This window comes from Geotrypetes seraphini, chromosome 2 (assembly GCF_902459505.1).
Source record: "Geotrypetes seraphini chromosome 2, aGeoSer1.1, whole genome shotgun sequence".
NCBI classification, from domain to species: Eukaryota; Metazoa; Chordata; class Amphibia; order Gymnophiona; family Dermophiidae; genus Geotrypetes; species Geotrypetes seraphini.
Window position 1 is genome coordinate 344,307,914 of NC_047085.1, and position 25,801 is coordinate 344,333,714.

The 25,801-nt window shown below is 41.7% G+C and overlaps 1 protein-coding gene across 4 annotated transcripts in view; it reads left to right on the top strand.

Annotated features, from left to right (window-relative positions):
* CNTNAP2 (contactin associated protein 2) overlaps nt 1-25,801 on the top strand; it is a 2,440,986-nt gene that overhangs the window by 2,243,619 nt on the left and 171,566 nt on the right. For all 4 annotated transcript variants that reach the window (XM_033930311.1, XM_033930310.1, XM_033930313.1 and 1 more), the window contains one exon: nt 8,621-8,791. In XM_033930311.1, the coding sequence (XP_033786202.1) occupies nt 8,621-8,791 (171 nt within the window). The remainder of the gene's footprint in view (nt 1-8,620; nt 8,792-25,801) is intronic.

Consider the following 25,801-nt stretch of genomic DNA (forward strand, 5'->3'; position numbering starts at 1 on the left):
TCTTCGGGCAGGAGGGTTTGGGCACCCTCCTGCCAGTGATCGGTCAGGGGCCACGGCCTGCTATACTTATAGCGGCAGAGAGATCCCTTGCCGCGATAAGTATAGCGGCCGCGTCTACTTACAATGTAGACCAGCATTTTGCTGGCCTACATTTTTAAGCTTCTCATCTACTAGGGAGACGCGTAGGGCCGGCTAGGTTCAGCCTAAGACCCGCCTAAGGCCCTTAGACGAGCTTAGGCATCTTGCGGGTCTCCCTAGGCTCCCGGAGGCGCCTTCAGGCCTGCCTGGGGAGCATTTTTTTTTTAAAAAACGTGCATCCTGATTGGCTGATTAGACAGCTGTAGGACGTCTACAGCTGCCTAAAATCGGGACGCACTTTTAGAGAATCAGGACCTTAATGCACAAGTTTTCCATAAAGAATCATTCTTTATAATACCGAGGGCCTCACAATAGTACCTGGTGGGCCGCGAGTTTGAGACCACTACCTTATAGTCTTGTATAGAAGCATCCTTTTCTAGATACACCTTAGCTTTGTGGTAAAATGTTGGACGTTGTGGTTAAAGGAGAATATATTTTTGAAACTGTCTGATTTTATGTAGGTATTTGTTATTTATATTATGTGTGTGTGATTTTTTTGACTTGCTTTGTAAAAGGCGGGCTATAAATGAATAAAAAAATAAACTATAAAATGGTGATCATCTTTCTACCAGAGGATTGGACATGGGTAGATATGGTCCTTCTGCACAAAAGAGGAAGTAGGGAAGAAGTAGGGAACTACAGGCCAGTAAGTTCGACTTCTGTGGTAAGTAAATTAATGGAAACGCTTTTAAAACAGAATAGTGCAGTTTCTGGAATCCAGTGGATTACAGGACATGATGCAACATATATTCACTATGGTTTTGTCAGACAAATCTGAACAATTTCTTTGACTGGGTGACCAAAGAATTGGATAGAGGGAGTGCTACATGTGGTATACACTCCCCTCCCCCTTCATATTTGTGAGGGTTAGGGGCACAGCCCCTTCATGAATAAGAAAAATTTGTGAATAACTAGGGCTGACTCTGAACCACCCCCACCTCCCAGACGTCTCCACACCTTACTTTTTAAAGCCTGGTGGTATAGTGGTGAAAAGGGGCAGGAGCAATCTTCCTACTCACCCGCCCCATGCAGAGCCATGAACAAATATAGCTGCTGTGAGTTCCCACTGCAGTCTCACGAGACCATGGGAACTCACAGTAGCCATTTTTGTTCATGGCACTGCACGGGGCAGGAGTGTAGGAACATTGCTTCTGCCCTGCTTCACCACTAGGCTTTAAAAGTAAGGTGTGGAGAGGTTCAGGAGGCGGGGTAGTTTAGAGACTCACGAATAAATGAAGACGTGAATCCTAAACCCGCGAATATGGAGGGGAGAGCGTATTTAGATTTTAGCAAAGCCTTTGACAGGATTCCACACAGGCATCTAATAAATAAACTGAGTGCCCTTGGTATAGGCCCCAAAGTGACAGGCTGGGTCAGAAACTTGTTGAGTGGAATGTGACAGAGTATAGTGGTCAATGGAGATCACTTTCAGTTCTTGGGCTTGTTCTTTTTAACATTTTTTAAAGTGATATTGCTGTCAAGTAAGATTTGCTTTTTTGCGAATGATACCAAAATCTGTAATAGGCACCCCAGATGGTGTAGAAAACATGAGGAGGACCTAGCAAAGCTTGAGGAATTATCTGAAATTTGGCAGCTAGGGTTTAAGAACATAAGAAGGTGCCTCCGCTGAGACAGACCAGAGGTCCATCCTGCCCAGCGGTCCGCTCCCGCGGCGGCCCATCAGGCCTATTGCCTGAACAGTAGTCCTAGACTAATTTTGTAACTTACCTCTAATCCTGTCCCTATAACCTACCTCTACTCCTATCTGTACCCCTCAATCCCTTTGTCCTCCAGGTACCTGTCCAATCCTTCTTTGAAGCCCTGTAGCGTGCTCCTGCTTATCACTTCCTCTGGTAACGCGTTCCATGTATCCACCACCCTTTGGGTGAAGAAGAACTTCCTGGCGTTTGTTCTAAACCTTTCCCCTTTTAATTTCTCTGAGTGCCCCCTTGTACTTGTAGTTCCCCATAATTTGAAAAATCTGTCCCTGTCTACTTTTTCTACACCCTTCATGATCTTGAAGGTTTCTATCATGTCTCCTCTAAGTCTCCGCTTTTCCAGGAAGAAAAGCCCCAGCCTTTTCAGTCTGTCAGTATATGAGAGGTCCTCCATACCCTTTATTAGCTTAGTTGCTCTTCTCTGGACTCTCTCAAGTACCTCCATGTCCTTCTTGAGGTACGGCGACCAGTACTGGACACAATACTCCAGGTGCGGGCGCACCATTGCACGATACAGTGGCAGGATGACTTCCTACGTCCTGGTCGTGATACCTTTCTTAATGATACCCAACATTTTGTTTGCTTTCTTTGAGGTTGTCGCACACTGTGCCGACGCCTTCAAGGTTGTGTCTACCATCACTCCCAGGTCTCTTTCAAGGTTGCTCATCTCTAGCAGTGATCCCCCCCATTTTGTAAGTGAACATCGGGGTTTTTTTCCCTACATGCATGACCTTGCATTTCCCTATGTTGAAGCTCATTTGCCACTTTTTGGCCCACTCTTCCAGCGTTGTCAGATCTTTTTGGAGATCTTCGCAGTCCTCCATGTTATTAACCCTGCTGTATAGTTTGGTGTCATCCGCAAATTTAATAACCTCACAATTTGTTCCTGCCTCCAGGTCGTTAATAAATATATTGAACAGGAGCGGTCCCAGCACCGACCCCTGTGGAACTCCGCTCGTGACCCATTGCCAGTCTGAGTAATGGCCCTTTACTCCAACCCTCTGTTTCCTGTCCACCAGCCAGTTTTTGATCCATCGGTGGACCTCCCCTTGCACCCCGTGGTTCCATAGCTTCTTTAGCAGTCTTTCATGTGGTACCTTGTCAAAGGCTTTTTGGAAGTCAAGGTAAATGATGTCTATGGATTCCCCTTTATCCACCTGGCTGTTTACACCCTCAAAGAAGTATAATAAGTTCGTGAGGCATGACCTGCCCTTGCAGAAGCCATGCTGGCTCGACTTTAGTAGCCCATTTTTTTCGATGTGTTCCCAGATGCTGTCTTTAATCAGCGCTTCCATCATCTTTCCCGGGACCGAGGTCAAGCTCACCGGCCTGTAGTTTCCTGGGTCTCCCCTTGAGCCTTTCTTGAAGATGGGCGTGACACTTGCTATTTTCCAGTCTTCCGGAATCTCACCAGTTTTTAAGGATAGGTTGCATATTTGTCGAAGTGGCTCAGCTATTTCGTTCCTTAGTTCCTTGAGTACCCTTGGGTGAATGCCGTCCGGACCTGGCGATTTGTCGCTCTTTAGCCTGTCTATCTGCCTGAGGACATCCACCTTGCTCACCTCTAGTTGGACCAGATTTTCATCCTGATCTCTCTTTGCGATCTCCTCGGGTTCCGGAATGTTGGTTGTGTCCTCCCTCGTGAAAACTGATGTGAAGAACTCGTTTAACCTGTCAGCTATCTCTTTTTCCTCTTTTACCACTCCCTTTCTGTCTCCATCATCTAAGGGTCCCACTTCCTCCCTTGCCTGTTGCTAAGAAATGCAAGGTCATACATTTGGGCTGCATAAGCCTGAGGGAACTACAGTTTAGGGGGGTGAAGAACTTTTGTGCTTGAAAGAGGAGCGGGACTTGGATGTGATAGTACAGTATGTGATGATCTTAAGGTGGCCAAACAGGTTGAAAAGGTGACAGCGAAAGCTAGAAGGATGCTAAGGTGCATAGGGAGAAGTATGGCCAGTAGGAAAAGAGAGTATTGATGTCCCAGTATAAGACTCTGTTGGGACCTCATTTAGAATATTGTGAACAATTCTGGAGGCCACATCTTCAAAAAGATATAAACAGGATAGAGTCGGTCCAGAGGAAGACAACTAAAATGGTCAGTGGGGTATGGGGACAGACTTAAAGATCTCAAGATATACTGTATATATACTTTGGCGGAAAGGTGGGAGAGAAGAGATAAGATTTCTTCATTTTCTTACCTATGTGGCATATATACACAAGAGACAATTTTCTTTCAATTGAAAGGAAACATATTTATAAACAACCTGGAAATTGGTACGACGAGTGAGGTGATTAAATTTGCAGACAATACGAAGTTATTCAGAGTAGTGAAGAAGCAGGAGGATTCTGAGGACCTGTAACACGATAAACATTCAAGAAATGGGCTGCGACCTGGCAAATGAGGTTTAACGTGGATAAGTGTAAGGTGATACATGTCGGTAACAAAAACCTTATACATGAATACAGGATGTCCGGTGTGGTACATGGAGAGACCCCCCAGGAAAGAGACTTGGGAGTACTGGTCAACAAGTCGATGAAACCGTCTGCGCAGTGCGCAGCAGTGGCAAAAAGGGTGAACAGAATGCTAGGAATGATTAAGAAGGGGGATCACGAACAGATCGGAGAATGTTATCATGCCACTGTACCGGGCCATGGTATGCCCTCACCTGGAATACTGCGTCCAGCACTAGTCGTACATGAAGAAGGACAAAGTACTACTCGAAAGGGTCCAGAAAAGAGTGACAAAAATGGTTAAGGGGCTGGAGGAGTTGCCGTACAGTGAGAGATTAGAGAAACTGGACCTCTTCTCCCTTGAAAAGAGGAGACAGAGGGGACATGATCGAAACAGTCAAGATAATGAAGGGAATAGACTTAGTAGATAAAGACTGGTTGTTCACCCTCTCCAAGGTAGGGAGAAAGAGAGGGCACTCTCTAAAATTAAAAGGGGATAGATCCTATACAAACATAAGGAAGTTCTTTTTCACTCAGAGAGTGGTAGAAAACTGGAACGCTCTTCCGGAGGATGTTATAGGGGAAAACACCCTCCAGGGATTAAAAACAAAGTTAGATAAGTTCCTGCTGAGCCAGAACATACGCAGGTAAGGCTAGTCTCAGTTAGGGCAAGGGTCTTTGACCTAAGGGCCGCCGCATGAGCGGACTGCTGGGCATGATGGACCACTGATCTGACCCAGCAGCGGTAATTCTTATGTTCTTATGTCCAGAGTAAAAGAGCATAGAATGAGGTTAAGAGGTGATAAGTTCAGAAATAATCTAAGGAAATACTTGTTTACAAAAAGGGTGGTAGATAAGTGGAATAGTATCCCGGTAGAGGTTGTGCAGACAAAAACTGTGCCTAAATTCAAGAGAGCGTGGGGAAAAGGAGGGGATAGTGGATGCTGTAGATGGGCAGACTGGATAAGCAATTTGGCTTTTATCTGCCGTCATGTTTCTATGTTTCGACAGTTGCTTATGTGCCTATTATAGAACATTCTATGACTCATTTCAGAATTTTTGTTAATTGACATCCATTCAGTCTCTCTACTGAATAAACACAGAGAGGACACACAGTCTAGATCAGGAGTGGGCAACTCCAGTCCTCGAGGGCCGGAATCCAGTCGGGTTTTCAGGATTTCCCCAATGAATATGCATGAGATCTATTTGCATGCACTGCTTTCAGTGCATATTCATTGGGGAAATCCTGAAAACCTGACTGGATTCCGGCCCTCGAGGACCGGAGTTGCCCACCCCTGGTCTAGATGTAACAGTCTCATTTCATTACAATAAAGCCAAACATGGCACAAAATAGAAATAAAGTCTCCAAATGTGGAAAAATGCCTCATTATCATCTTATTAGATTATTAGGACAAAGCGTTGTTCATTTAAATAAGTGCATTTGCCAACAGGCAAACCTTTGAAAGAGGGAAGCCGTTGACTGGCAGCAGTGAATACAGCAGTTCATCTCATTACAAGGCATCCATCAGGATGGAATAATTGCAGAGTAGCAATGAAAATAAAGATCACAATCAGAGAGGTGTAGCACATCTGCCTGCAAATGATTCAGATCCTCCATCCGATGTCCCCGGTCACTGACTGATAGTTGGCACAGCATCTGCTAAGTATAGCACTCAGATTGTCTCCTTCCAAAAGAAGTAAGCCCTGTCTCTTCATGGAATAATGATAAAGGGGTTAGGTGCCAGGATAATCCGCACTAAACTAGTAGTCTGTAAAGGTAGGAATACCAGATATCCGGATTTCCCCGAACATGTCCTCTGGACGGCTTTTCAAAACCCGACACATTGCCCAGGTTTTGAAAAGCTTCCCAACAAAATCATATCGGAAAGGGGCAGCCGCACATACAGTTCAAACTCCTGTTACTAACCTACAAGTGTGTTCATTCTGCAGCCCCCCAGTATCTCTCCTTTCTTGTCTTTCCTTGTGCGCCTCCCCGAGAACTCTCTTCCTCAGCTAAGTTGCTTTTATCTGTACCCTTCTCCACTGTCAATTCCAGACTTCATTCCTTTCATCTCACTGCTTCGTATGCCTGGAATAAACTACCTGCGTCTGTGCATCAGGCCCTTCCCTTGTTCAAAAGTAGGCCGAAAACCCATCTTTTTTGAGATAGCCTTCAACTCATAATCCTATTCCTCACTGCTCTCTGCTTACCACCCTAGCCAGTAGTTTGACCATCCCCACTAACTCTAACCCCTACTCTGCATCCTGTTTGTTTGTCTGGATTGATTAGATTGTGAGCTCATTCGAACAGGAATTGTCTTCTTTGTACAGCGCTGCATGTGTCTGGTAGTGCTCTAGAAATAATAGTAGTAGTAGTAGTAGTTTTTACTGCAGGATACTTCAGCATGTCCCGCAGTAAGCTCTTTTTTAGCTGAAGGAGCCAAGTTTGATCAAAAGAGTAAATAAAACATCAGAAATACTTAAGTTCAGCTGCAATCTGAGCACAAAGTGAAAATCCCTGGAATCTGATCCACTTTTAGGGACCCTTTTTATCAAACTGCAGTAAAAAGTGGCCTTAGCGCATGCTTACGTGTCATGCCATTTTTAGCACAAGGTAACATGGCTAAATTTAAGATTCAAGGTTGAACTTTATTTGATATACTGAAAGTTATAAAAAGATATTTAAGCGGTTTACAAAGAGAAAACCAAGAAAAATACATACACTTCCCCCTCCCCATTCGCGGTTTCCGCACTCGCGATTTCACATAATCGTGATTTTTTGGGGGGGAAAGGGAAAAAAAACCCATATTTTTGCCTCCCCCCCGGCATCCCGGCCTTACCTGGTGGTCTAGTGGGCTTTCGGGGCAGGAGCGATCTTCCTACGCTCCTGCCCATTTATATCGCCAATAGGAAATGGCTGCCGTGAGCTCCCGCCGTAGTCTCGAGAGACTACGGGAACTCACGGCAGTCATTTCCTATTGGCGATCTGTACGGGGCAGGAGCGTAGGAAGATCGCTCCTGCCCGAAAGCCCGCTAGACCCCCAGGTAAGGCCGGGATGCCGGGGGAGGGAGGCGGGGGTGGGTCAGAGCCGGATATTTGCGGTATTTCCCTATTCGCAGTCCGGCTCTGCCCCTATCCCCTGCGAATAACGAGGGAGATGTGTAGTGAACGTAATTGGAGCAAACAGGAAACTAGGTTTACAAAGTAACATTATAAGGGAGGGGAAAATGATTTAATCCTAACCAAAATAAAAGGAAGGAAGGAAATGGGGAAGTCATGAACAAACAATTAACCGCGGACAGCAGCAGAAGCCATTCATTTGAGCTGCAGTTTACTAAAGCATGTGTTGAAAAGTTTATGGGAATTGCACAAATTGATTTACAGCCAGACTCCTGAGGCAGGCCCTCATGGGCCGAAACACGATCGTGTCGAGTCCATTACAATAAAAGAGACCGAACACCAATTGGTCACCTTTGTTGTTGTGTTTGAAGTCATAAACAAACAATATGGCATAATGACACTGTAACTTCCAGGTAAACAATTAGATTATATAGTAACTATCCCCCCCCCCCCCCTTTTACAAAACCATAGCGTGTTTTTTAGTGCCAGCCACGCCGGTAGCAGCTTTGTTGTTCATAAGAATTTTATGAGTGTAGGAATTATTACCGTCGCAACTGGCACTAAACTGCACTATGGTTTTTTAAAAGGGGGGCTAAATTACATAGTAACCAAAATCGCAAAGCAATACCCCAAGACATGTCGGGAAATGTTGTCCGCCCCAGCACTAGAAAATAAAATCTTTTTCTTATCATGTGGGTAGCATGCCAAAGCCAAATTTACTGTGGGATGCCTGAGCATGAGTAAGCACATATCAGTGCTTATCACAGCTTAGTAAAAGAACCTCTTGGTTAATTGTGTATTGTCTAAAATCAAGTTTGCTGTGAGGAATTTCAATCTGTAAATGTGACATGAGATATCAAAATCACATTTCTACAAATACCACTATAATGTGAACTCAAGGAGGAAAAGCCTCAGAATATACCAGTAGTAAAAAGCACTTTAGGTATAAATATCAAAGGCATAAAAACTTCCCATAGATACTTTGTATTTTTAGCTAAAAAAAGTTATCTTAAAAATCATTTCTATTTTTAGATGTAAAATGCTTCTAGACTTGGTCCTACATGTTTTGCCATTCTGCTTCAGGGATCAGAAAACTCACTCACAATGTGTCAGTTGAAAAGAACAGAAAGCTGTAAATTTCATATCATTCTGATTCCCATCTAAACATTCCATCTCTGTTTTGTCCTAGGAAATTATTGGAATGCTGCATCCTTCAATACTCCATCTTCCTACCTTCACTTCTCCACATTCCAGGGAGAAACAAGTGCTGACATCTCATTTTACTTCAAGACATCTGCTTCAGATGGAGTATTCCTTGAGAATTTGGGAAGGACAGACTTCATCAAACTTGAGCTAAAATGTGAGTGTGGTTGCTGTTCGTGTTTTAATGAATACAGTGGGTCTAACGTTTTTGTTCCGTACAATATAATCCAAAATTAATGCCTGCTAGAGCATTTGAAGCTCTTTGCCATCTAACCATCTACTAATCAGCATCTTGTAACACAAGTTACTTGAATTCTTAAGGAGATCGTTAGTTTTCATACATAGAATGAAACGCACACTAGGTTCATCAAAACCTTTGTGTCTGTACTTAAATGCTTTATCTAAAGAATATCATTAGATGAATTAGCTGCTTATGATGAACCTCATCACTTTGCATCCCAGATATTAATCATCAAGCTCTAGTAAAACCCAACAAACCATAGTATAGTAGGAACATTGTCCAGTATGAAAATCTCTTAATATTATATTATAATAAAAGGGTTGTGTTGGTACAATGGTTCTCAGGACAGTCTTTGAGGCCAACCAATCACTTGTAGTTTCAGGATATCCACCGTGAATGTAGATTTACATACAGTGGAGGTAGTGCTTGCAAATTTAACTCATGTATAGTTATTATAGAAATCCTTAAAACTTAGATGGCTAGACGTGTGCTGAGGACTGCACTAAGAACTACTAGTGTTAGTAAAAGAACCCCAATTTGTATAACTGCCACAAATTTTTAATAAAAAAGAGAAGACACTTGGGCAGTCAGTGTCATTTATATATACTTTCCATATTGACCTCATTATGTTTGAAATGTTAGTGTTGCATTCACATATGTAAAAGAAAAATGCTCCAGCAATAAGTAACAGAACCACATCAGCTGGCATTTGATGTAGAGTACTTTTGAGTAAAGAAATTCAAAAAGTATTTATGAAATGTAGCATGTTGGCATTACGAAGTGACAATCACAAAATGCTGCTTATGTAAGAATAAAAAATTTTTTTAAAACCAAAAAAAAAAAAAAAAAAGAACTACTAGTCTATAATTTCACAGTACTAACACAAGTTATAGTTATAGTTTATTATTTCTATTCTGCCTTATATCAAGGCGGATTACAAAACAAACAAACACAGTTTTAAAACAAACAATACATTGTGACTGGGTAAGACCAGGACTGGATTAGCCATAGTCCTGACCTGGGTCATCCAAGCCTTAGCCGAGCGGTTGAATGAGGTATAGAGGGTAGATGGGTGCCTGCATCAAATAAAAAGGTCCAGCCAGGTGTTTAGTGTGAATTTATCATGTCTTTATTTTCTGGCTTTGTACTGTAGTGCAATTCAAAACACACAAAAACTCTCATAGGTGGCTAAACAGCCTGATAGCCCACCATGCTTATTCTCTTTACAGTTCAAGAAAACCTGACAACTTCCAAAAGCTTGCCTCTGGAGCAATTCTCAAGGTGTAATTAGTTTTCTCACCCTCAGCATGGGATTCTTACAGTGGTATCTCCATTTCAGGTGGTCTTGAAAAAGACTTTTAGGAACGTACTAAAAAAAGTACTGACAACCAAACCTCTAAAGAAACTTGACATTCCTAAAGGTCTTTTTCAAGACTACCTGAAATAGAGATACCACTGTAATATCCTGTTATCAGTTTGGTATGTCCCCTAAGGAAGGCAGTGTTTTGCCAAAACCAGGATCCTAGTTGGGACTTCCCATAGGAACAATTCAATAAAATCCCTTGTGTTGTATTGTAACATCAACTTTGCCTTTCTTTTGTTTTTCTTCAAACTTAATTATCAAAATCTTTGGGGGGGGAGATCTGCAGGCTAGAGGCTTGAAAGTTAAATGAGGAAGGGTGTAATGCTGACCTAGGTTCACCTAGGGCAGTGGTCTCAAACTCGCACCCTGGCAGGTACTATTTTGAGGCCCTCGGTATGTTTATCATAATCACAAAAGTAAAATAAAACAGTTTCTTGATCATAAGTCTCTTTAGCTATAAATGACAATATTATTATTAAGACTTAGCCAAAAGGAAAGATTTATAAACTATAAAGAGTTTTACCTCATGCAAAATTGTCATTTCTGTAATAAGACATTAACTATTTTTTTCTGAGGCCCTCCAATACCTAGAAATCTAAAATGTGGCCCTGCAAAGGGTTTGAGTTTGAGACCACTGACCTAGGGCATCCATTACCCTTGTGCAGACTCTAATGAAAGGGTTGGAAAAGAAGAGAAAAAAATAGATGAATGAAAAGTACTGTAAGAGGAAAGGAAAAATATAAAAATTGTCTACATACTTGAAACTCCCCTGGGTTTTGGAGGGGATGAAATAAAATATAAATTGTATTCATATGGAAAGCTGACCCCTTGCAATAGTACCACAAGACTATCCTTAAGGGTCAGCGATATCATTCAGAACTCAGAGCTGGACAACGTGGGAGTGGAAGAGGACCATTCCTACTCATTGCTACTGGCTCCAGAGTAAAAAGAAATTTTTTTTTCTGCTTACCCCAGAGATAAGCAGTAAATTTTCATACATACATCCTATGAGTAATAATGGCTTAGGAACATTTCTTTTAAGAACACAATACAGCAAAAAAAATTAAGCAGATGTATCAAGGCAACTAAACTAAACTAAACCTTAAGTTTATATACCGCATCATCTCCACGGATGTTGTGGAGCTCAGCATGGTTTACAAGAACTTAAAATATAGGAAGAGAAGGAAAAAAAGGTTTACATGAACTTATATATGGAAGAGAAGAGTAAGGGGGATAGAATTACATTTTAGTGAAAAGCCAGGTTTTCAGTTGCTTGCGGAATAATTGGAGGGAGCCCAGGTTCCGCAGCGGGGTAGTAAGGTCGTTCCAAAGACCTGTGATTCTGAAGAGAAGGGATTTTCCCAGTTTGCCTGCATAGCGAATACCGTGTAGAGAAGGGAAGGATAATTTATACCTTTGGGCAGGTCTGGTAGAGTCAGGACTCAAGGAGTTATAAGATAGTGGGATTAAGGGAGGAAGGATGCCGTGAATGATCTTAAAAGCCAGGCAGGAGCATTTGAAATGGATTCTGGAAATCACTGGGAGCCAGTGATGTTTGGCTAGGAGTGGGGAGACATGGTCGGACTTGCGTTTTGCAAAGATCAACTTGGCTGCAGTATTCTGGATTAGCTGGAGTCTTTGAAGACTTTTTTTTGATAAGCTTAAGTAGATGGCATTGCAGTAGTCTAATTTGGAGAGGATGATGGATTGGACAAGGACGGTGAAATGTTGTTGGCGAAAATAGGATCTTACTTTCCTCAGCATGTGGAGGCTGAAAAAGCATGATTTAGCCAAGGAGTTGAGAAACACCCGGTCTTTCAGAAGATGTTCAACAAGGTTCCACATGAACAACTTCTTCAGAAAATTGTGAGCCATGGAATCGAGGGTGAAATACTCATGTGGATTAAAAACTGGCTGGACCATAAGAAACAGAGAGTGGGGGTAAATGGACAATACTCGGACTGGAAGAGCATCATCAGTGGGGTGCTGCAGGGCTCGGTGCTTGGACCCGTGCTCTTCATCATCTTTATAAATTATCTGAACATAGGTACGATGATAAGAAGTTATTCAGAGTAGTGAAGACGCAGGGGGATTGTGAAGATCTGCAACGTGACGTAATCAGGCTCGAGGAATGGGCATCGACATGGCAGATGAGGTTCAACGTAGACAAGTGTAAAGTGATGTCTGTCGGTAACAAAAATCTCATGTACAAATACAGGATGTCCGGGGCAGTACTTGGAGATACTTCCCAGGAAAGGGACTTGGGAGTTCTGATCGATAAGTCAATGAAGCCGTCCGCGCAATGTGTGGTGGCGGCGAAAAGGGCAAACAAAATGCTAGGAATGATAAAGAAGGGGATCATGAACAGATCGGAGAAGGTTATCATGCCGCTGTACCGGGCCATGGTGCGCCCTCACCTGGAGTACTGCGTCCAGCACTAGTTGCCGTACATGAAGAAGGACACGGTACTACTCGAAAGGGTCCAGAGAAGAGCGACTAAGATGGTTAAGAGGTTGGAGTTGCTGCTGTACAGCGAAAGATTAGAGAAACTGGGCCTCTTCTCCCTCGAACAGAGGAGATTGAGAGGAGATATGATCGAAACATTCAAGGTGTTGAAGGGGATAGACTTAGTAGATAAGGACAGGTTGTTCACCCTCTCCAAGGTAAAGAGAACGAGAGGGCACTCTCTAAACTTAACAGGGGATAGATTCCATTCAAACGTAAGAAAGTTCTTCTTCACCCAGAGTGGTAGAAAACTGGAACACTCTTCTGGAATCTGTCATAGAAGAAAACACCCTCCAGGGATTCAATACAAAGTTAGACAAGTTCCTGCTAAATAAGGACGTACGCTGGTAGGGCTAGTCTCAGTTAGGGCGCTGGCCTTTGGCCAGAGGGCCGCCATGTGAGCGGACTGCTGGGCATGATGGACCACTGGTCTGACCCAGCAACGGCAATTCTTATGTTCTTATGGTTTGGGCTTCTTGATATCATGCATTTTCATTTTGCAATCTGCAGAACCCAAGAGGAATTGCAGGTAGCACCAGTGACACATCTTATAGTCGAGTATATAAGGTATATTCATATGCCTTGAAAATCAGTTCAATATACTTTGGCTATCCATGTCATGAACAATTAAGTGGTGTTGTAGGATTGCTTTCTCAAGTGACTTGTAGACATTTACACAGGTTTTGATAAACTGGTCCTTTTACAGCTCATAGTAATTTGAACAAATTTCAACTGTGGAAAAACTAGAACAGTTCATAAAAATCTTTTCATTGTGTTTTCTGATACAAAAAGAGAATAAGGGTCTGGCTCCTTCTCTCTATGGCTCACTAGTCCACCCACCTATCTACTTAAGACACCTGTGTGATGCTCTAGTTGGATTATAAGAACATAAGAATAGCCTTACTGGGTCAGACCAATGGTCCATCAAGCCCAGTAGCCCGTTCTCACAGTGGCCAATCCAGGTCACTAGTACCTGGCCAAAACCCAAGGTGTAGCAATATTCCATGCTACCAATACAGGGAAAGCAGTGGCTTCCCCCATGTCTTTCTCAATAACAGACTATGGACTTTTCCTCTAGGAACTTGTCCAAACCTTTCTTAAAACCAGCTACGCTATCCATTCATACCACATCCTCTGGCAATGCGGGACCAGTTTCACAAACCACTTCTTCACGGGATCCAAGTGCTTTGTCCAAAATTATTAAAAAAATATACTTCATACGCTGAAACTACTGTTAGAACTTATAAGGACACAGCAACTTGGATAAACTTAACTGTGGTCCGTAATCAATCTATATATATAAAATAGGAGGTATGTATGTGTGTATGTATGTATGTGTGTGTGTTGTATGTGCCGCGATCACGCAAAAACGGCTTGACTGATTTGAACGAAACTTGGTATGCAGATCCCTCACTACCTGGGATGATATGTTCTGGGGGTCTCACGGCCCACCTGTACACGTGGGCGGAGCTACAAACAGAAAATCAGATTTCACCCATTCATGTCAATGGAGAAAATGTAAAAAGCTGCCATTCTCACAGTAATTCAAACACGGCTTGACCGATTTGAACGAAACTTGGTATGCATATCCCTCACTACCTGGGGTGATATGTTCTGGGGGTCTCGCGGCCCACCTGCACACATGGGCGGAGCTACAAACATAAAATCAGATTTCACCCATTCATGTCAATGGAAAAAATGTAAAAAGCTGCCATTCTCACAGTAATTCAAAAACGGCTTGACCGATTTGAACGAAACTTGGTATGCAGATCCCTCACTACCTGGGGTGATATGTTCTGGGGGTCTCGCAGCCCACCTGCACACGTGGGCGGAGCTACAAACATAAAATCAGATTTTAACCATTCATGTCATTGGAAAGGATGTAAAAAGCTGCCATTCTCACAGTAATTTCAACTATAAAACACTTTCTATGACACTATAACCACTAGGGACATCGTTTCTATTCTACCACGGACACCATACATATAGAGTTTGTATGTTCTAACTGTGTTTGTAACTGTTTCCTTCATGCACCCCAGTTCATAATGTTATTACATTACATGAGTACTCTCAAATTATATACAATGAAAACAAGTCTGCGATATAAAAATATCAACCAAAAAAGGACTTGTGCAGAATAGAAGTTTATAGTTGCTCACAGTACCCTCAGATACCTGTACTGTTAAATCATTGATGTTTTCTGATAACAGTATAAACAGGCAAAAGATATCATTCATGGGGTTCTGTGTTTATGATAGATCAAATATAGAGTGCAAATATCTGTGCATTTAATTCTAATCATATACAGTGCTCAATAACCGATATAAATGTTAATATTAAAGACAGCACTTATCTTAGAATGCTGTCTAAGCCCAACGGGACCCGTTTCGCCGAGACTTCGGCTTCCTCAGGGGTCGTGGCTATTATCTGCAAGCATTAAAAAAACAAGTGAGTAAAAACTACTGTGGAAAGAGAAACTTATACTATAAACATTCAAAACGTATTATTAAGACGATACTCACTGGGCAGCTTAGCTCTCTGGATTTAATAGCATAAAATAGCGCTGGCAAGGTTAGTACGCTTGCACATGCGCTTTAAAGACTACCTCATTAATTATTCATAATACGTCTAAACGAGTGCAATGAAAACTTTTAAAATGTTTTAATTATATTTCTACTTTTTACATATTAAATTCTCCCACTACCTGGGGTGATATGTTCTGGGGGTCTCGCGGCTCACCTGCACACGTGGGCGGAGCTACAAACAGAAAATCAGATTTCACCCATTCATGTCAATGGAAAAATTGTACAAAGCTGCCAACACAAAAACGGCTTGCCCGATTTGAACGAAACTTGCAACACATCTTCCTTTTCAGTTTAAGAGATTGCAAATTCCAGTGAGACTTGCATTCTCTATCACAATCAATAAATCACAGGGACAGACTATTACATACTGTGGAGTGGATTTAAGATCCCCCTGTTTTTCCCATGGTCAACTCTATGTTGCTTGCTCAAGGGTGGGTTCACCCAAGAATTTATATGTTCTTGCTCCTGGAGGTGAAACTAAAAATGTTGTTTATAATCAAGTTTTGTGTTAGTTGTATTGTATTCATTTTGTCAAATATTTCACATTATAATTTGAATATTGTACTTTTTATAAAGCTGTAAAAAAATAATTTCATTCACCACTATAAAGTATCTTTATTTGAATCTATTTACAGTGTTATTGCTATAATTAAATACCCGTGCAACGCCGGGGCATCAGCTAGTAATAAATAATCTGTCAGTGCTGCTTCTCAATAACTTACAAAATGGCGCACCCCAATAAATAGATGCTGCTGTGTGGTTCCCAGAACACAGTTACATTTTTCCAAGTTGCTGTGTCTTTACAAGTTCTACCAGTAGTTTCAGTGTGTGAAGTATAGTTTTTATAATTTTAGAAGCAGCAGTTGGATCTCCTGAAGAAGCAGCTTGTGAAACTGGTCTCCATTGGGATAGAAGTGCTTGCTTAACTTATATTTGAAATTTTGATTCACACATTATTTTTGACACTAAGAAAATATATTATGATAATAAGCACTGAATATTGGTTATAATGGGAGTGGGGGGTTGCCGAAGAAAAAGAATTAGTCCTATTAAAAAGTGGCTGAATTTATTGCTCAGGGTCATAGCACACCTATGGACATCTGGGGCTTTTTTCCTTCATTTACTATATGGTAGTTTGAGATCTAACTTTTGCTAATGTTGCTGGTGCCATTTTGAGATCTCTTCTGTTTAAATATACAGGTGAGTCATTTTTAAAATAACAACATCCCTTGCCTAGTCACTGTGGTAAATGCATAAATCACTTTTGGCATGTGTCAATGGCTTTGAAAATTGTCCTAATACTTTTTAACATGCTGTTGAAAATAAGCTTTTCAAGCAGACAATACTATGCTGTAAAGTAAATAATAGAGTCTTATTCACCAAGCCATTTCTCCATTGTGCACTATTAAGAAAATACAGTAAATTGTTCTCTACATCTGATAAAATTTGAAAGGTGTAAGAAAGGTTATTTGTATTTACACTGGAACTTGCCCTATCTAGATCAACCACAGCGAAGAAAATTGCTTTCTGCAGGTTATTGCTGCTGGTTTTGGCACAGTGAACATTCTTTTCTATGTGGTTAACTTGGCAATGCAGAACTTATCTCCTATATAATCTGGGAGAAGAAAATGTGAGGGTGGGTGAGCACTGATTATACGGCCTAATAAACATATCAGGGCATTGTAATGATTAAATGTTTTGGCAACTGTAGCAGATGGGAAGATGTTATTTTGCATGAAGAACATTTGTTCCATGAACAAATGTATATTTCTGAAGATTTTATTTTGTTGTAGCTACAGTGAGTACCAAACCTTTTCAAATAATGGTTCATTGGTTTTATTAAAGTTATAAAGAGGAATAAACTGTAATCTTACTAGCAAAGCCTCAAAAACATGGCTGCCCAAGTCCGGTCCTCGAGCTTTACTGGCAGGCCAGGTTTTCAGGATATCCACAATGAGAGAGATTTGCCTGCACTGCCTTCATGGTATGCAAATCTCTCTCTCATGCATATTCATTGTAGATATCCTGAAAACCTGGCCTGCCAGTAGATCTCGAGGACCGGACTTGGGCAGCTCAAAAATATATAGAGTATAACCAGAAAACATGCAAAGCACATTAGCAATTATATCACTAGAGACTGCACAAGTTTCAACTAGTGGAGAAAAAAGACCTTAGATATCTTGCTCCAACAAGTCCCTTCATGAGACTGAATATATATAATGACTGGAGAAGGATAGATAGATAGATAAGCTTCTCCAGTCATTAGTCAAAAAATTCCATTTTAAATATACCACTCTATTGCATTCTTCAAAAAAATTGCAAAAATGTGTCTTTAAGCACAGTTTTCATGGACACAATCCAATATCTTTCACAACTTACCACCATAGCTGTTGAAAAAAAGCAAAGTCCAGCTGTATTCTCTATCTCACATTTATAAAAAAGCCCAACAGCAGCCCTGTTTCGCCTTCAGCTTTATCAAGGGCCGTGACATTAATTTTCGCCAATCACAAAATTCTTCACCCACACTATGGGATTGCACCAAATGGCTCAAAACACACAATAAACTCATTGGTTTTATGCCATGCAGTCTTCTGTGTGTTAACACTTTAGGGTAACATGTAGATATTTTTGGCAGCATAAACTTAGGCATTTTAACTTTAACCAATTACAACTCTGCCATTGTTGCATGAGCTGTGTAAATTCTGCTTGTGAGACCTGTTAAATATTTGAGAGAGAAAAAGTGTATTGCTTATCTCACTAAGCTATCAGAAGAGCCAGCTGAAACCATCAATACCTCCACTAAGGGTTCAGTATAGTTTCTGTCATCATCCTGGAGATGGCCTACATTTATGATCAAAGAAGGGAAAGCTTTATGCCCCAGTAGGAGTACTTCTGTTAAGAAAACGAAGCACATCGATATAAGCACTAGTCGGCATGTGGGACTTTGAATTCACCCATTTATCATACAGTCTTTTTCCATTCTCATTCGTCAGGATGAAATATTTGACAGGCAGAGAGGATTCTCTGAGGTCCAAATGCATATGAAAATCCAGAGGACGGAATGATATCACCGCAAGAGAGATGATTATATATAAAGAGAAAGAAAGCTGTCTGACAATGTCAAAACTCAATAGCTTCTGTGTGAGATCTCAATCTGAATATCGACCCCTTTATAGTGAACACCTGGTGAAAAAGTCCAGGCCCCACTGTTCCAAGTGGCTGGCCAGCATATACCGTATTTGTATATTGAGTAGAAGCCCTAAAACTTGATTTATACATGTAATACCTGAATTTATATGTGTATATGGCATATACACATAAAACCTGATTTTAGAAAGCCAGCACTTACACGTACATGATTTGGGCAGGACTAAAGTCTATGTATGTTCTAATATGTGTAGGTTTGTAAAACGTTTTCCTTTGGGTTAGCCCATAAAAGGAAAAATTAAGCAAATTCTCCCCCTTATTCCTTCATGCATATTTCCCCTTCCAATTTGCAAATAAATACGTTTTGAGGCATCTGTTGTTAATCAGCAGCATGTACTGTATACATGTAGGTTTGAAAAATAGCATTCATATATATGTAGAGTCACGGAAATTTAAAAACAAAAGGCTACTGAATGAGGGTTGGATATACTAAGCATTTTCCCTTAGAACAGGGGTGGGCAACTCCGGTCCTCGAGGGCTGGAATCCAGTCGGGTTTTCAGGATTTCCCCAATGAATATGCATTGAAAGCAGTGCATGCAAATAGATCGCATGCTTATTCATTGGGGAAATCCTGAAAATCTGACTTGATTCTAACCCTCGAAGACCGGAGTTGCACACCCCTGCCCTAGAAGCAAAAATGGGAAAGCCTGTTTCATAATCTGTCCATGAGTTTCTACCTAGTAATTTTATGAAGGATTACTTTTTTTTTCTTCCTTATTTATGTCCCTTTAAAATCTCATCCTGAATTTTCAGCTATCATACATCACTATTATTAGTGCATGAAGAAGTCAGTCATTGAGCTGGCTTATTCCTCAGCATCGCACATCAGGACAGAATGGAAACACTAAAGTAGGCTTTAAAATAGCACATATATTTCTGTAATGTGACCACTGGCGCCCTCGAACCAGCATTAGCTGTGAAATAAAGGCTGGGAAGCATGGCTCAAACAAGGTCAGAAAAAAAACAAAGTGCTCTCATTACCCTTAACACATTTATCATTGACAAGACACGTGGACAAGGTCTACATTTTCTTTCAGCAGGTACATATCATGATATTCTGTTCCACTTGCTTGCTCTAAGCTAGGAAATAAACAAAAAAAAATAACCTTCCCAGCTGACGGAAAATGAGCTTCTATGGCTTAGCATGCCAAATAAAGAGCCCTGCATTTATATTTTTATATTGTCTTTCCAGATGCCTTGAAATTTAAGATTTCCAGCTGCACTGACAAGCTGTGATAAGACCTGTTGGTCTTTCTAGCAGCCACCATGTGCTGTTATAACATTATGCTTTACTCTGTAATTCATTCGTGGGCCCATTGAAATTATTATTCACACCACAGCAATATGCTCCACTTCATAGGATTCTTAGCTAGTCCATAATTTTTCACTCTGCTTGTTCCATCTCCTCAGTGAGCAGAGCATGCAGAGTGATTCCTTATGTTCCAAATGTACTGATTTCTATGCAATAGATAGATGTTAGTAGTCAGGCATATTTATAAATATTGCCATAACCCTTAACTTAAGGGTTGTCAGTGGGCAGGTGTATTTATAAGCATTCCCTTAACCCCCCTTAAGCTTAAACTTAAATTAAGGGCCTGGTTGTAAAAGATTCAGTCTTTTTTGAAAATTATTTTTATCATTTATCTTCCACTGTCCCATTGCTATCACCAGCTGGTGGTGATGGATATCACTTGAGTAAAGTTTGAGGACTCACTAATTTGTTATAGCATTAACCTCTTCCCTCATGTGCATATCTATAGGACTCATGCTGCCGAGGACTTCTCCCTACTAGGACCTTTATCACTTACACAAAAACTACAATAGGATTGTGAACATAAATATCAGGACCCTGGAAGCAGGTTTCAGCAACAACCACAACAATAAGGGCTTCACCAAGAAGAAATATTTCCCATTGTGTTGGGTGCCACAGGCTTGATCAAAAAGAATTTCTAAACAACATGTTATATTGTATGAACTCCAGAGGGAAGCTCTCTTTGCATGAGTCAAGTTCTATGATGAGTGTTCGCAGAAAATTTGAGACTTAAGATCATGGTCATAACAGTAGAGTAATTAGTAGTCCATTTCTGTGTAGGCCCGGGGTAAACTGGGTGGGTCCGCACATTTCCTCTTCCCCCCACCCCCATGTTAAAATTCATTGGTTAGCAGGAATACTCGAGCCCTGTCAACTGAAGATGCTTTCTGCCTGAGCCCCTCATGCCATCTGAGCAGCATGAACTAAGCAAGCATGGGAGTACCAGCATCAGCTGCCAGAAACATGCCATTTCCCCCTCCCCCTTGCTGCTCAGATGGTACTAGGAGCTGGGCAAAGGACCTCTTGAGCTTGTAGGACTTAAGCATCCCCACCCGCACAGCGATCCTGTATGTCACTGATGCAGTCCCATGAGATAGCAAGCTTTCATATGAAGAAGGGCGGTAGATGTTCAGAGTCCACAATTCAACAATGCTTTTGCTGCACCTTTGTGACAGGCACGACTTCACAAAGAATAATATAGGATGGTACTACATTGGTCCTTTTTCTAGCCAAGAATGACTGCTTTGCATCATGCTCCATTCAAGATGACCATCTTTCACTGACTTTGATAGACAAGAGATTTGAATATGGATTAAACAATCATGCTAATGTTGAACAGATATTTTACATATTTTCCTTCACAATAAAATTTGGGGTGGGGGGAGTAATTTGGAAACTGATATGACAGTAAAAGCCAGACTATGAGTACCTTCAGGGACCCTTTTACTAAAATGTGTTCAGCGCTAACACACACTTAGGGATAGAATTCACTAAGCAAACCGATCGTGTACTGGTCCCCAACCCAATTCACTAACCTTCCTCCCGATCCGATCAGCACCCGATCCGATCAGTGCATGCAAATGAGGGAAATGGCATGCAAATTTTGGAAGGTAGCGATTCACTAAACAATTTGTACAACACTGATTGGGCTTGCCGATCAGAAAAGAAGCAACTGCTGAAGAGCAGTCGCTCGCAATGCTTTTTAGCAGAATATATAAAAAAGGAATTTTTCCTTTTTTATATATTCTGCAAAACATTGCGAGCCCGTGGTTTTAACCCAACAGTGTGCCCCCCTCCCCGAACCAAAAAATGCCCCCCGCACTGAAATCCACTGCCAACACCGCTACCATCGGGCCCGACACTGCCCACCCCCTCAATGCGCACATATGAATGATTATGGCAGGAGGGATGCCAACTCCCTCCTGCCATTGCATACCCGCCATCGGCCCGGCCCACCCCTCCCTGTACCTTTAAACACCGTTTTTAAAATTATACCAGGAGGGTTCCCACTCCCTCCTGCCATCTCTACTACTTCCCCCACCCCCAAAAACAAATAGCAGGAGGGTTGCCGATGCCCTCCTGCCACCCAAAGGATGCCCCCTCCTTGTTCCCAGCCGGATCCACCCCTCTACCCATACCTTTAAACAATTGGGAGCAGGAAGGGTGCTCAGTCCCTCCTGCTCCAGGCCTCCGATGACGAGTGCAACCTTAGGCCCCGCCCCAGTGCATCATGTGATACATGGGATGGGGCCTAAGGCCCTGACTGACTGAGGCGCCTCAGCCAATCAGGGACTTCCTTATGGAGGAGTCTAAGGAAGTCCCTGACTGGCCAAAATCAATGGCATCGGCGAGGGGGGGCACATATATTTTGGTTTGGGGAGCGAGGGGGTTTAATTTTTTTTTAAATCGGGCTGATATTTTGCGTGTGTAAAACACACAAAATATCTGCCTGACTTTAAAAAAAACAAATAAATAATCCAGCAGAAGCCTTGACTGCAGTGACTCTCCTGCTCTCTGCCGCCCTTCCCCACAGTGCGAGCCCGTGGTTTTAAAGTGGGAATGCACTGCAGAGAAGGGCGGCAGAGAGCAGGAGAGTCGGGGAAGCAAGAGCAGGGCAGAGCGCAGAGCTAGTGAATCTAGCCAGGGCAGTGAACAGCAGTGGCGGCGAAGGGGAAGAGGCTTGCTGCCGGGGATCGCCCTTCCAGAGCAGGAGAGTCCAAGCCAATAATTTTAAAAAAACCCCAGCAAAAAACGAACACCAAAAACATGCATAGATCGCACACTAGCGACCTGTGTTGTTGGAGGGGGGTGTTCCTCCAATCACCCTCATTTTAATTTTTTTGTGTTGTGAGTTGGTCGGGCCTGCAAGGATCAGCACAAATCGGGCACAGAGAGTCAGGTAATTGAATCTAGCCCTTAATCCCTCCATTGCCCCAGGTACACTAGATAGATTGTGTGCCACTGGGACAGACAGGGAAAAATGATTGTGTGCCTGAATAAATTCATGTAAACCATTCTGAGCTCCCCTGGGAGAATGGTATAACAAATTGAATAAATAAATATAATGCTGCCATACATAAGATAAAGAGGAACATGCAAGTGTAAACCTGTGGTCAAAATTGGTAAAGTTGATTTCTGTCTTTGGAGGGCTAAGAAAGGGAACCTGTTTAACTGGAATGTTTCATGGGAGAGAAAAAGGGAGGGAACAGGCAAATCTTGTCTGGTGTCAGCTTAAGAGGTTGCACCTTAGGGCCAGAGATTTCTTGAGTGAAACAAGAAGCATTGTGCAGTCAGATCAGAATGTGTGGCAGTGAAATGCCAGTTTAACCATTAATGGAAAACTCCTCAACAGACTCATGGGAATGGAAGAAAACTGTCAGTAAGAACTGGAGCCTTTTGCAAGCATTAGGGTAGAATCTTTCTCCCTTTTTTTTTTTTTAATTTATTACATTTATAACCCATTACAATTAATATGATTTAAACAAACTAAAATAAAAATTGCTAAATAAGTTCATTGTGAACCATTGTCAAAATAATTACATTACATTAGGGATTTCTATTCCGCCATTACCTTGCGGTTCAAGGCGGCTTACAAAAGATTTATAAAAAGGGTTACAATGGGATAACAATAGAATTGCTAGAGTGGTAGAGAGTAGATCTTTTGACATTTCTTTGGTAGTTAAGAACAGGGAGGCTTAACTGAAGATTTATAAACTACAATTGTCCTTGCTATGATAGTAAAGGGTAGATCCTTTGTCTATTATTAGTGTTGTTGAGAGTACGTGAGGTTAGGGCTGTTTCAGGAATTTCTTGAAAAGTATGGTTTTTAGTTCTTTTCTGAATGTCTTGTAGTCTGGGGTGGACATCAGAAGGTTGGAGATCTGGTTGTCTAGTCTTGCTGCTTGAGTGGCTAGGAGGCTGTCGTGTAGTTTTGATCGTTTTATTTCTTTGATCGGGGGGGGGAATGAATGGGGAGTGTGTTTTTCTGTGTCTGGTTGTGGATGCTGGGATGAGGCGGTTGTTCAGGTAGGACGGGCTGTCTCCGTTAAGAGTTTTGAATAACATGCAGTAGAATTTGAATTGTATTCTTTCTTGGATTGGTAGCCAATGTGAGTTGATGTAGGCTTCTGTGATATGGTCATGTTTTCTCAATGAGTAGATGAGTCTTAAAGCTGTATTTTGGATTGTTTGTAGTTGTTGGTCATAAAGGTTGGGCATGGGAGGTAGAGGATGTTGCAATAGTCCAGTAGTCCTAGGATTAGGGATTGTACTATAAGCTGGAATTGTGTTCTTTCAAAGAATTTCCGAATTTGTCTGAGATTTCTCATGATAGCGAAGGATTTTTGTATTGTGTTGTTTATTTGCGGTTGCATGGTACAGCATCTGTCTATAGTTATTCCTAGTAGTTTTATGGTGGTTTGGATGGGGTAGTTGATTGAGTTGAGTTCTAGGTTGTCTATGGTTTGGATTTTGTCATTTTCAAAGAGAATGAATTTGGTTTTGTCTGGATTGAGTTTAAGTTTGTGATCTTTCATCCAGGTCGTAATGGAGTCTAGTGTTCGTTGTAGTGTTTTGGTCAGGGAGGACGTTGATTGATCATAGGGTAAGAGAATGGTAATGTCATCCGCGTAACTGTAGGTGGTTATGCCTAGATTGTCTAGATGTGTTCCGAGAGAGGTAGTGTATAGGTTGAAGAGGGTAGGGGAAAGTGGGGATCCCTGTGGTACTCCGCAGGGGTTTGACCAAGGTTTTGATTTTTCTTTGTTAGATTTTACACTGTAGGTTCTGGATTTTAGGAAACCTTCGAACCAGGAGTATACTTTGTCTGAGATACCTATTGTATCCAGTATTTGCAGGATATTGTGGTCTACTAGATCGAATGCTGCAGTTAGGTCCAGTTGTATGAGAAGTATTTTTTTTCCTGTGCTTAGCTGTTGTCTGATTGTATCCATGAGGGAGCCAAGTAGTGTCTCTGTGCTGAAGTTTGTTCTAAAGCCGGATTGCATGGGGTGGAGTAGGTTATGGTCATCCAGATAGTTGGTGAGGAGTTTGGCTACTAGGCCTTCTGTGAGTTTGACGTATAGTGGTATTGAGGCAATAGGTCTGAAGTTGGATGGTTGATCTGGTGGACCTTTTGGGTCTTTTTGGATTGGGGTGATGATGATTTTGCTGAGGACCGAGGGGAAAATGCCGTCTTTGAGCGTGGATTGAATCCATTGTAGAAGTAGAGTACGGAATTTTACACTGGAGGTAGTAAGGAGATATGAAGGGCAGTGGTTGAGGTCACAGGAGGCGTGGCTGTATTTTTTGTAAAGATAGTTGAGTTCGGACCATTGTATATTGGGGAAATGTGACCAAGTTCTGTCTGCTGCAGTTGAATCTTTGTCTGTGGGGTGAGTTGTGATTATGTTTAGGAGGGATGGGGTAACATTGAGGGTGGCTCTGGCGTTTGTGATTTTGTTCTTGAAGTGTTCTGCCAGGAGGGTAGCTGAGGGGGGAGGGGTATTATTAGTGGTTGTGTAGGGTTTGGTATCTGTGAGGTCTTTTAAGATTTGAAATAGTTTTTTGGAGTCTTGGGTTTCTGTGCCTATAAGATTTGTGTAATGAGTTTTTCTCTTGTCCTTTGTAGAAGTTTGTATTGTTTGTTGATTTTTTTCCAAGTGATTTTAGTTTGATCTAGGTTTGTTTTTCTCCATTTTCTTTCTAGTCTTCTACACTGTCTTTTGAGTTGGAGCAGTTCATTGTCGAACCATTGGTCTGATCTCCTGCTGGTTCTGGTTTTGGTTTGTAGTGGGGTTAGTTCATCAAGGATGTTGGTTGATAGATTTTTCCAATGAGAGATGAAGTCTGTTGGGTCGCAGTCTTGGATTGTTTCATCTACTTTTGACCAGAAAGTGGTTGGCTCGATATGTTTGTGTGAGGTATATGTTGTTTTTTGGATTGAGGTGTAGTC